The following is a 13,074-nucleotide window of genomic DNA, read 5'->3' as shown; positions in this document are numbered from 1 at the left end:
TTGGGTATACTGCCAAATTGTGAATGGAAGTTCAAGGCTCTTTATTCCTTTATATCTTTCCAAAGGAAAATTCCAATTCTTTTCTATCACAGGTCCACAATATAGTTTTATGCTCATTAACAAACTCATAACAAATCAGGGATTTACTCAGCAGTACTTTGCCCTTGCCCTCAAAAGTAGCAGAACCACAACCAAATTAAAATCAATAGGAACTCTCCACTGATTGGCGTTGTACCTAGCGTAAAGGAAAATGATTATTATTGTTATCGACCAATCATCCAGCCCTAGAACATCGCTGCAGGAGTTCCTAAAGTTAATGACCTAGGCCCAACCATTTTCTGTTCATTCATCATTGACCTTCCCTCCAACACATGGTCAGAAGTGGGGATGTTCGCTGATGTTGCACGCCGTTCAGTACCATTCACAACTCCTCAAATTCTGACATAGTCCATGTTCACATGAAGCAAAACCTGGACAACACACAGTTTTGGTCTGATAAGTGGGACATTCATGCCATACAAGTTCCAAGCAGTAACCATCACCAACAAGGGAGATCCAAACAACCTCCCCTTGATATTGGCATTACCATCATTGAACACCCCACCTTCAACATCCTAGGGATTACCATTTACCAGAAATGTCCATCAACTACAAGGCACCATCCAGGATTGCGCTGGAATATACTCTATTTGCCTAGATAAGTGCAGCTCCAATAATACTCAATAAGTTTGACACTATTCAAAACAATTCAACCTGCTTGATAAAGAACAAAGAACAAAGAACAAAGAAATGTACAGCACAGGAACAGGCCCTTCGGCCCTCCAAGCCCGTGCCGACCATACTGCCCGACTAAACTACAATCTTCTACACTTCCTGGGTCCGTATCCTTCTATTCCCATCCTATTCATATATTTGTCAAGATGCCCCTTAAATGTCCCTATCGTCCCTGCTTCCACTACCTCCTCCGGTAGCGAGTTCCAGGTACCCACTACCCTCTGCGTAAAAAACTTGCCTCGTACATCTACTCTAAACCTTGCCCCTCTCACCTTAAACCTATGCCCCCTAGTAATTGACCCCTCTACCCTGGGGAAAAGCCTCTGACTATCCACTCTGTCTATGCCCCTCATAATTTTGTATACCTCTATCAGGTCGCCCCTTAACCTCCTTCGTTCCAGTGAGAACAAACCGAGTTTATTCAACCTCTCCTCATAGCTTATGCCCTCCATACCAGGCAACATTCTGGTAAATCTCTTCTGCACCCTCTCTAAAGCCTCCACATCCTTCTGGTAGTGTGGCGACCAGAATTGAACACTATACTCTAAGTGTGGCCTAACTAAGGTTCTATACAGCTGCAACATAACTTGCCAATTCTTATACTCAATGCCCCGGCCAATGAAGGCAAGCATGCCGTATGCCTTCTTGACTACCTTCTCCACCTGTGTTGCCCCTTTCAATGACCTGTGGACCTGTACTCCTAGATCTCTTTGACTTTCAATACTCTTGAGGGTTCTACCATTCACTGTATATTCCCTACCTGCATTAGACCTTCCAAAATGCATTACCTCACATTTGTCCGGATTAAACTCCATCTGCCATCTCTCCGCCCAAGTCTCCAGACAATCTAAATCCTGCTGTATCCTCAGACAGTCCTCATCGCTATCCGCAATTCCACCAATCTTTGTGTCGTCTGCAAACTTACTAATCAGACCAGTTACATTTTCCTCCAAATCATTTATATATACTACAAAGAGCAAAGGTCCCAGCACTGATCCCTGTGGAACACCACTGGTCACAGCCCTCCAATTAGAAAAGCATCCCTCCATTGCTACCCTCTGCCTTCTATGGCCTAGCCAGTTCTGTATCCACCTTGCCAGTTCACCCCTGATCCCGTGTGACTTCACCTTTTGTACTAGTCTACCATGAGGGACCTTGTCAAAGGCCTTACTGAAGTCCATATAGACAACATCTACTGCCCTACCTGCATCAATCATCTTAGTGACCTCCTCGAAAAACTCTATCAAGTTAGTGAGACACGACTTCCCCTTCACAAAACCGTGCTGCCTCTCACTAATACGTCCATTTGCTTCCAAATGGGAGTAGATCCTGTCTCTAAGAATTCTCTCCAGTAATTTCCCTACCACTGACGTAAGGCTCACCGGCCTGTAGTTCCCGGGATTATCCTTGCTACCCTTCTTAAACAGAGGAACAACATTGGCTATTCTCTAGTCCTCCGGGACATCCCCTGAAGACAACGAGGATCCAAAGATTTCTGTCAAGGCCTCAGCAATTTCCTCTCCAGCCTCCTTCAGTATTCTGGGGTAGATCCCATCAGGCCCTGGGGACTTATCTACCTTAATATTTTTCAAGACACCCAACACCTCGTCTTTTTGGATCACAATGTTACCCAGGCTATCTACACCCCCTTCTCCAGACTCAACATCTACCAATTCCTTCTCTTTGGTGAATACTGATGCAAAGTATTCATTTAGTACCTCGCCCATTTCCTCTGGCTCCACACATAGATTCCCTTGCCTATCCTTCAGTGGGCCAACCCTTTCCCTGGCTACCCTCTTGCTTTTTATGTACGTGTAAAAAGCCTTGGGATTTTCCTTAACCCTATTTGCTAATGACTTTTCGTGACCCCTTCTAGCCCTCCTGACTCCTTGCTTAAGTTCCTTCCTACTTTCCTTATATGCCACACAGGCTTCGTCTGTTCCCAGCCTTTTAGCCCTGACAAATGCCTCCTTTTTCTTTTTGACGAGGCCTACAATATCACTCGTCATCCAAAGTTCCCGAAAATTGCCGTATTTATCTTTCTTCCTCACAGGAACATGCCGGTCCTGTATTCCTTTCAACTGACACTTGAAAGCCTCCCACATGTCAGATGTTGATTTGCCCTCAAACATCCGCCCCCAATCTATGTTCTTCAGTTCCCGCCTAATATTGTTATAATTAGCCTTCCCCCAATTTAGCACATTCATCCTCGGACCACTCTTATCCTTGTCCACCAGTACTTTAAAACTTACTGAATTGTGGTCACTGTTACCGAAATGCTCCCCTACTGAAACATCTACCACCTGGCCGGGCTCATTCCCCAATACCAGGTCCAGAACCGCCCCTTCCCTAGTTGGACTGTTTACATATTGTTTTAAGAAGCCCTCCTGGATGCTCCTTACAAACTCCGCCCCGTCTAAGCCCCTGGCACTAAGTGAGTCCCAGTCAATATTGGGGAAGTTGAAGTCTCCCATCACCACAACCCTGTTGTTTTTACTCTTTTCCAAAATCTGTCTACCTATCTGCTCCTCTATCTCCCGCTGGCTGTTGGGAGGCCTGTAGTATACCCCCAACATTGTGACTGCACCCTTCTTATTCCTGATCTCTACCCATATAGCCTCACTGCCCTCTGAGGTGTCCTCTCGCAGTATAGCTGTGATATTCTCCCGAACAAGTAGCGCAACTCCACCTCCCCTTTTACATCCCCCTCTATCCCGCCTGAAACATCTAAATTCTGGAATGTTTAGCTGCCAATCCTGCCCTTCCCTCAACCAGGTCTCTGTAATGGCAACAACATCATAGTTCCAAGTAGTAATCCAAGCTCTAAGTTCATCTGCCTTACCCGTAATGCTCCTTGCATTAAAACATATGCACTTCAGGCCACCAGACCCGCTGTGTTCAGCAACTTCTCCCCGTCTGCTCTGCCTCAGAGCCACACTGTTCCTATTCCCTAGTTCTCCCTCAATGCTCTCACCTTCTGACCTATTGCTCCCGTGCCCACCCCCCTGCCATACTAGTTTAAACCCTCCCGTGTGACCCAATGCACCCTTGAAACATTCATACCACCACCACTGGTGCACAATGCCAACAGTGTAAACCGTTTGCAAAATGCACTGCGAACCAAGGCTCCTTCGGCAACACCGCCCAAATTCGTCACATCAACCTCCTGGAAAGATAAGGGCAGCAGATGCATGGGAATTCCACCACCTGCAATTTCCATTCACAAGTCACACACCATCCTGGCTTGGAAATATATCACTGTTCCTTTACAGTTATTGGGTCAAAATGCTGGAACTCCATCCCTAACAGCACCATGGGTGTACCTACACCACATGGACTGCAGTGGTTCAAAAAGAGGTCACACCACTATTGCTGCTTGTGGTATCTTGCTATGCAAACATTATCTGCCACATTTCCTACATTACAACAATGGCAAAATTGCTCCATTGCCTATAAAGCACAATGAGACACCCCGAGGTTGTGTAAGATGCTATACAAATGCCTGTCTTTTTCTCTTTTATGTAAATTAGTTTGAGTAATTTATTCTGTTGCAGAATTTGTTTCTTTATAAGGGTCTTTTTTAATTTGTAAATAACGGTTTAGTTTTGGTTCTTTGCTTTTCCTTACGTGGCACATGTTTGACTCATATTTAATGACATTAAGTGTCAGCAAATTAATAATCACAGCTTGTGAATGTAACAAAGTTAATACCAAATGACTTCCAATGTCCGATTTAATATATATGACACTTTAATTTTTTTATATGTTTCCCTCCTTACTCGTTTTTCATGCTATGATGTGGAGATGCCGGCGTTGAACTGGGGTGAGCACAGTAAGAAATCTTACACCAGGTTAAAGTCCAACCTGACTTAATACATTTTTCATGCTGTAATACATTTTACCCCTGCAGAAAAGTGATATGCGTAAGATATGATGGTCCAGCAGATTCAGTTAATTAATGTTGAACATTAACAGTAATAAACTTTTTGTAAGGTTTCACCTTGTGCACAGGGGCAACTTGAAGCCTCAACGTTGAATGAGACAGGGCTAAAATATTGCTGGCCACAAGTCTATGATGAGAAAGAGAAAAGTATTATGAGATATTTGAGCATAGTTGCAGCAATTATTAGGCTGGTAACTTGCAGAGTAACCTTTTGTTTGTTGGGCTGAATGAGATACAACTAAAGGGAAGGAGAAAGTTATTCTGTGCTGAGGGAAAGAGATTTAAGTCAGCTGGAGGAAGGGATGCATAGTTGGAATGGAAACCTGGACTATCTGGAAATCTGAGCTTTTACCCGGTACATAGGGTATTGATCGAGAACAAGGGGCGTGATTCTCCACTCCCACGCCGAAGTGGCCGCGCCGTCGTGAACGCCGTCGAGGTTCAAGATGACGCTGAACGGCCCCGGTCCCGACCGATTCAGGCCCTGACAATGGGCCAGTATCGGGGCCGCGTCATCTACACACGCCAGGCCTTGTCGCCCGCGTAAAAGCGGCGTCGCATAGATGATGCGGCCGGCGCCGCATAACGGATGTCATCCGCGCATGTGCAGGTTGGCCGGCGCCAACCCGCACATGCGTGGTTGCCGTCCTGTCCAAATCCGCACCGCAAGAAGATGGGGGACGGATCTTGTGGGGCCGCGGAAGGAAGGAGGTCCTCCTTCAGAGAGGACAGCCCGACGATAGGTGGGCACCGATCGCGGGCCACCCCACATTGCAGGTGAAGCCTGGTGCAGGATCCCCCCTCGCCCCCCCCCACAGGCCGCCCCCCCAGCGTTCACGTACCGCCCACGACTGCAGCGACCAGGTGTGGACGGCACCGGGGGGAACCCGCCGTTTTGGCCTGGCCACCCGGCCCATCCGGGCCTCAGAATCGCGGGGGTGCCGGAGAATCGCCATTTTGGGTGTCTCCGGCGATTCTCCGGCCTGCGGCCCGCGAAACTCGACCGGGCCGTTCCCGCTGCTTGGGAGAATCGCGGGAGGTCGTCGGACCGGCGTCCCCGGAAATTTTGGCGGCCCAGGCGATTCTCCCAACCAGCGTGGGAGTGGAGAATCGCGCCCAAGGAGCGTGGGATCTGGATCAGGTCATGGCCAGAGCCACAAGGGATCCAGGGCATGGAGAGTTGTATCTGAGCAAGATAGCAGAATGGGTCATAAAGAGATTTTCTCTGCAACACTAAGACTGTTAAGGAAAGATTATTAAACAGGTCTTAGGGAAGGGCAGATTTGCTACTGTGATCCAACAAAAAAACATTTTATCCAGTGTTTGCAACTCGACGAGTTGATAGCTTTCTGGTGTAAAGGAGTAAGAATCATCATAGATGGAAACCAGTTGAAATGTGGACCTGGCCAAGATGTTTACACAATTGAATAATATGCTTATTACACTTACAGTTTATTAAAACCAGTAAGCACAAATATGTTAAAATAGATGTATATGGCACAAATTATTCTGAAATTATCTGAAGCTGTACAGTTTAGTTCACAACAAAATAAAACATTAGTTATTTTATAGCCAGAAAGGATCAGCTAATATTTGGCTCAAAAATAATAGAAATAAGATTGTATCCTGATTTTATCTTACTTTTCATAATGCATTCATTGGGCAAATATCTACATTTTATTTTGTTTTTGAATGATATTTTGCCACACCATTACTTCGAGTCAATTAAAAGCAATATTCCACCTATGTGAAATTGATGACCTGCATTATTACACAGATTGTTCTGTCTGAGGAAGGGAGTTGTCACTTCTCAGATCTAATGATCTATTGAAGGCAGGTCTCCTCCTACATTGCGAATCCACCACATGATAAACAGCTACAATCAAAAGCTGTTCTCTAAATTTGTCTGTGCCGGGATTATGCTTTTTAATGATTATAAAGATGTCTGACCATCACCTGAATAAAACTGCAACTATGTTTGTATCTTGAGATGGAAGAAGACTGAATTTGCACTTTGGAACACAGGAACAGGAATGAGCCATCCTTTCCCTCAAATCTGTTGCATCATTCAGTTACATCATGGTTGATCTATATCTTAGCTCTATTTTCCCATCATTGTTCTGTAACCATTAATACCCTTGCTTTACCGTGACTCTCAGTTTTGAAACTGAGCAAGCCTCAAGTCTTTTTGGGAGAATTCTAGGTTCCCACTACCCGTTTTGTGGAAAATGTGTTTCCTGATGTGACAGTAAATGTCTCGCTCCAATTCCAAGGTCATGTCCCTTTCTTCTAGACTCCCCCACCAGAGGAAATAGTTTCTATCTATTCGATCAAACCTTCTCATCATCTTAAAGAGCTCAATTAGGCAACTCCTTAATCGTCTATGCTCACACTAATACAAACTGAGTGCATGCAATTTAACCCTTCTAGCATTCAGTAAATCGGCAGTGTACTCCCACCAGCCCCAAGTTATCATTTTTGAGATGAAGTGCCTAGAATTGAATGCAATGTTCCAAATGGAGTCTAACTAATAATAATAATCGCTTATTGTCACAAGTAGGCTTCAATTAAGTTACTGTGAAAAGCCCCTAGACGTCACATTCTGGTGTCTGTTTGGGCATTACAAGCCAGCTGTTTTTAGCCCACTGTGCTAAACCAACCCCTAAAGTAACTGCACCATATCTTCTAACTCATAGGTGATAAAGGCCAACATCAAATTGATCTTTTGATTTTTTTTCTACTTATCTACCCACTTTTATTGGGATCCTTAAATCTCTTTCCTTTTCCACATGTCCTAGTTTCCTACCAAATTATCTTTCTTACTCCATCCCGGTGACCTCACATGTCCCGTCCCCCCCAAAAAATCAGCCTTCATCTGCCACAATTTTGCCCACCCACTTAATCGATCAATGCACCTTGGCAACTTTTTGTTTCCATTTACACTCTTTAATGCGTCATCAGCAAACTTGGATAAATGGCTCTCGAATCCTCTGTCCAATTAATTTAGAATGCAAAGCTGAGGTTTTGGTATGGACCATTGTGTATGTGGTTGGGGTGGTGCCACTAGTCACATCCTGCCAATTTAAGTACATATCCATGATTATTCTCACTCTCTCTCGCTCACCTATCTAATCAATTATCCAGCCCTGCCGATAGATTACCTCCAGTTGCCCATGTTTTCATTTTTGAGAACAGTGTGAAACCTTATTGAATGTCTTCTGGAATTCCATATGAATAACATTCAAAGCTTCCTTACCACCCCAGCTACTGTATCAACAAAAATATCAACTAAATTGTTGGACTTGACTTCCCCTTCACATGCCCTTGCTGGCTCTCTGATCACTTCATAGTTGTCCACGTGCTCAGACTCTTTAATAATAGTAACTTCCCCGCAGTTAGTGGGATAAATTAGATACTAATTTGCGAGCTAAAGGTTCATTTAGTCTTATTGTGTAAGCGCTCTAACGGGTACAGTATATTTTGAAGGGAGTTTGGTTAGTGGATTAGAAATGCCTCTGTCCCCTAGACAGTAATTGAAAAGCCGCGATGCTGAACACTACTTCAGAGCACAGGTTTCGTTCTCTTTCCGCTCTTTGTATTTTTATATGGCTTGTCCAGACACACTATAATGATGCACTTCCCCAATTAAAGATTCTGTCTCCAATTTGAGAATCAGGATAGTCTGGATATTAATGCGAGTCCTTACTTCAGCCAATACGATTGGGTATGGGTTCTGATCGCTGAGCTGTCTGGGTGTGACTGTGTGCAGTGAATGACATTTATTTAATGGACTGATCCAATTTAGGGCAGAATTCCTATATTTTCCATTCTTGCTTCTACACATTTCACAAGACTTACTCTGATCACATTCCGGGAAGAGTTTTTATCGTCCACGTTCACATTCAGGGAGAAGAAGGCGGCGGTGCTGTACACGCCCTGTGTTTTATACAAAAGTTCGCCGAAACTCCGCGCAGCTCTCTTCCCGCTGCCAGTGATGTCCCAGCCGCCGCAGCTCTCAATGATGTCCAACATGGGTTTCGCTCCCAGCCGATCGATCTCTTTCAGATTGATGCAGGATTTGTAAAACTGCTTGACCTTCCTCTCGGCCGACTCCCTGGAATACCTCCTCACCGGTTGCATGAGGAGCCGCTGCAGTTTGGCTTCGTTCTGCTCGGCGATGGCGGTGACCGTCCCGTAACTGAGTTTGTCCTCGGGGATACCGTGTCTTCTGAGCCAGCCGCCGCAGGAGAAAGTGTAAAAATCTTTGCACGGGTCGATGGTGGGGTCGATGTTGCTTGCAATCAACCTGGCCGCCTTGCTGAAGGTTTTCCTGCGGCTGCACTCCTCCCGGCAGTGACTTTCCTGCTCGGCTGCCAAGTACTTGAGCACCAGCATGCTGCTCAGGATGATGCACAGCCCTGTTGCAAACACCAAGCCAGAAAGCAGGCAGATCTCCCTCTTGCTCCATCTCACTTCTCCCTTTCTACTTTTGCCGCTCCTGTCCTGCTTGCGGGAGCTCAGGTGAAGGTTTAAACCATTGTGCAGAGTCCCGGAGCTAAATTTATTCACGTACTTAACTTCTTGAAACTCGTCGTAATGAGCCGTCAAAGAATAAGTCTTGTCCATAGTTTCGGCAAACTACATCGATATCGCGCTGGCTGACCGAGTCAGAGAATTGAAAAGAATTAAATTGTTCTAACCCCTTTAAAAAAAAAGACCCTGAAACCCGTTGCTGCCGCCGCATGAGGATTGGTTCAATGCAGGTAGTGTGTGAGCGGAGCTGGAACAGGCTGGCCGAGCTGCCGGCAGTTTTATTCCTAAAGATCGCAATGATTGACAGGTCTCCACTTCCCTGGTGCTTGTCGCCAGCAGCGCCAACCTCAGCCTGGGCACTAGACAAAACAACAGCAGCAGCAGCATCACATGTACAGGGAACGTTCTGGGTTGAACCGCACTCTTGTGAAATGTCCAAGAGCTTCACGTCTGACACTCAGGTTAGCCTAGAGTGTCGAACCTCAGCCCCTTCATCTGATTGGAAACCTGCCCCAGCGCTTCCTCCAATCTCAGAGTGAAACTTAACAAGGAGAAAGCAAACTTCCCGGTGGCATTTAAAAGAATCGATCGACTTTTGCGATTGAAGTTGTGATTGAAGTTGAACCAGTATATTAATACAGTGATTTTCACCCTTCAGCATGGCAGACCCAGGCAATGAGAATAGCCGGTCTGACTATTCAAGCCTTCTTAACCTTGCCCCTCGCCTGAGGTGTGGTGATCCTCAGGGTAAATCACCACCAGTCACCTCTCCCCTCCCCTCTCCCCCCCCCCCCCCCCCCACCCCCCTCTCAAAGGGGAAAGCAGCCTCTGGTCATCTGGGACCTTTATTCTTCACATTGACCCAAGTTGGAGATGTGTGTCACGGCAGATTGCTTGAGGGATGGGCCACGTCCAGTTGCACAATTATAATTAATTGATGGCCCGCCCTGTCTATTCTAGACTAAAAGAAAAAGAATTCGCAGTGATATTACTGTAAAAATCAATCATTATCGACGGGAAGAAGTTCTTATACAGAACATGTTGCTGATTGTTATTCCTGAACCAGTAAATTATAAATATTTACAATGTAGTAAACATATAATGGAAACTTCACTGCTTCAAGCTACCCACTGTTTTGGACACATTTAGTAGAAATCCAATCTGTAGCTGTAATTATGAAAATGGCATGCATTATTCATAAAGCCCATGATTATAGTCACGTTAATTGTTTTTTTGGTTAATTGACTATTTCTTGATTTAAGAAACACCATCAGCAGTGATCCAAGTGGAGGGGTTATCATTAACTGTCATTAAAAACTGGTTACATCTCGCAAAACGGTGCAGATGAAAATACGCTTTGGCCTAATCCTATATAGTGGAAGCCGCCAGTGGCCTATTTGTAACAATCGTTCGGTCAAAGGATTCCCCCAGACTGCTTGGGCGTCATTCTCCGACCCCCCGCCGGGTCGGAGAATGGCCGTTGGCCGCCGTGAATCCCGCCCCCGCCCCCGCCGAAGTCTCCGCTCCCGGAGATTGGGCGGGGGCGGGAATCCAGCCGCGCCGGTTGGCGGGACCCCCCGCTGGATTCTCCGGCCCGGATGGGCCGAAGTCCCGCCCAGGAATTGCCTGTCCCGCCGACGTAAATCAAACCTGGTATTTACCGGCGGGACCAGGCGGCGTGGGCGGGCTCCGGGGTCCTGGGGGGGGGCGCGGGGCGATCTGACCCCGGGGGGTGCCCCCACGGTGGCCTGGCCCGCGATCGGGGCCCACCGATCCGCGGGCGGGCCTGTGCCGTGGGGGCACTCTTTCCCTTCCGCCTCCGCTACGGCCTCCACCATGGCGGAGGCGGAAGAGACTCTCCCCACTGCGCATGCGCGGGAAACTTTCGGCGGCCGCTGACGCTCCCGCGCATGCGCGGGGAAACTGACAGCGGCCGCTGACGCTCCCGCGCATGCGCCGCATTTCCGCGCCAGCTGGCGGGGCAACAAACGCCATTTCCGCCAGCTGGCGGGGCGGAAATCCCTCCGGCGTCGGCCTAGCCCCTCAATGTTGGGGCTAGGCCGCCAAAGATGCGGAGACTTCCGCACCTTTTTGCCGGCGCGATGCCCGTCTGATTTGCGCCGGCTTTGGCGCCAGTCGGCGGGCATCCCGCCGTTGGGGGAGAATTTCGCCCCTTGTCTTTAAGATCCTTCCTCAGGCAAAGGCTACAAGTGACACTGAGGACACCAGCAGTCCGAGCAGTTACTCCGGTTATCGTGTAGAGTGGATACAGGCTGGATGGTGGACGCTTGGAGTCACTGAGAGATATACGATCCCCCCTCTCTCACCCCGTAACAGTTTAAAACAAAATCGAAATTTCAAGGATTCCTCCGTTCTGAAAAAGAAAATCGATCAAAGAACTGGCATCGAAATGATCCACAATGAAAAATAATCAGGGCTGCAAATGGTGCAATAATATCCCACCCACAATGCGGTTTGATAATTGGGTAAACATCAATGATGTTTTTCAGGTCCGTTTGTAAACTTCACGAGGCCGGAATCCAGCTGGTGTTTCCTCAACGAGAAGACTCAAACTGAAGAGACTTGTTTGGTATCTCTGCCCTGGGACTTTCCCATTTAGACTATTACTAAATTATTACATGTCTTCAGAGATCCATCATTTAAATCATTTCCGGGCTCCAATAATTAACACAGATTTTGTTTTGTTTTATAATCCGCAGCCTGTAATGCTAAGATTTGAATTCTGTATTTGAAATACGGTGAAAGTGTGTGTGTGAGAGGGGGGTGGGGGGATGTCTGCTCACTGAAAGGATGATCTCAGTCTCCACAAAGTGTTGGAAGATTGTGTTGGGGGGATTACATAGACAAAATAGCTTTGTGCTTAGTTCAGATTGCTTTAATGGCAAAAGGCTTTTACTTTCAAAATTATTATTTACTAACTCTAATTGAATCAAACTCAATTGCCCTGAAACGTCATTTGAATTGCAAATGACTGAAGGTCTCGGGGCTGAACATTTTTCATTCTGAGCGGCAAGTGGAGCTTTGCTTTTAAATCTTTCCATAAATAATTACAATAATACTGAAGCCGCGCGGCTATGAAGCCGATGAACAGAACAAAGTTGTTTCACAATGCGTCAACATGCATTTCAAGCTGTTGAGCCCCAGGTCCAAGTGAAGTCATTGTGAGTGTTTGAGGGAGCGGGCTGCGGAACTAGTCCAGGAGTGTAACCCTTGTCATGATATGCAAACATGCAGCTGATGAGCACATGGAGTGGGGCACGGCCGGTGGGCGGTTGGGGCACTCAGAGGTGGTGTCTCACTGTGGAGGGGATGGGGCACCTCTTCCCACAGACCAACATCGACAGACTGAGACAGGGTGTATCCTCAGCATCACACCCCAGCACGTGGCTGAGAGCAAGGCTGGTTCAGTTAGACTGAGTTACTACATTTAGATTAGCAGAACTTCAAACTCATTGAGAACTGTGCTAATAGTTCAATAAAACACATTGAACTCACTTCAAAGTCTGGAGCATCTTTTACCCAAACCTGCATCAAATGGCAGTTCGTGTTATTCCAAATTACATAACACAACATGGTACCAGGGGTCTGTTCAATCTAGTTAGTTCAACTCAGCAAGATCCGTGATGACCAGCGAATGTATACCGGCACAATGGAGAAGATTCAGGCTCCTCATCAGCTCAGGACCTCCGGCAGTCTCAGTGCCAACTGACGGACATTCAAGCAGAAATGTCAGCTTTACGTCGAAGCATCAGACCTCAATGGTGCGCCTAAGGCATGGACGATAGCTCTTATCCTCACCACAG

At 46.7% G+C, this 13,074-nt stretch overlaps 1 protein-coding gene across 3 annotated transcripts in view; it reads right to left on the bottom strand.

Moving 5' to 3' along the window:
- ecel1 (endothelin converting enzyme-like 1) overlaps window positions 1–9,734 on the bottom strand; it is a 218,075-nt gene extending 208,341 nt beyond the window's left edge. The window contains exon 1 of one of the 3 annotated variants that reach the window (XM_072474279.1): window positions 8,576–9,734. In XM_072474279.1, coding sequence (XP_072330380.1) covers window positions 8,576–9,343 — 768 coding nt within the window. In that variant the 5' untranslated portion in view covers window positions 9,344–9,734. The remainder of the gene's footprint in view (window positions 1–8,575) is intronic. The other 2 variants (XM_072474277.1, XM_072474278.1) reach the window with 2 other exon arrangements.
- Between the last annotated feature and the right edge of the window lie 3,340 nt (window positions 9,735–13,074).

The sequence above is a fragment of the Scyliorhinus torazame genome, chromosome 14, assembly GCF_047496885.1.
Source record: "Scyliorhinus torazame isolate Kashiwa2021f chromosome 14, sScyTor2.1, whole genome shotgun sequence".
Lineage (NCBI taxonomy): Eukaryota > Metazoa > Chordata > Chondrichthyes > Carcharhiniformes > Scyliorhinidae > Scyliorhinus > Scyliorhinus torazame.
Note: the sequence above shows the minus strand (reverse complement) of the source record. Positions and strands in the feature narration are given on the sequence as shown.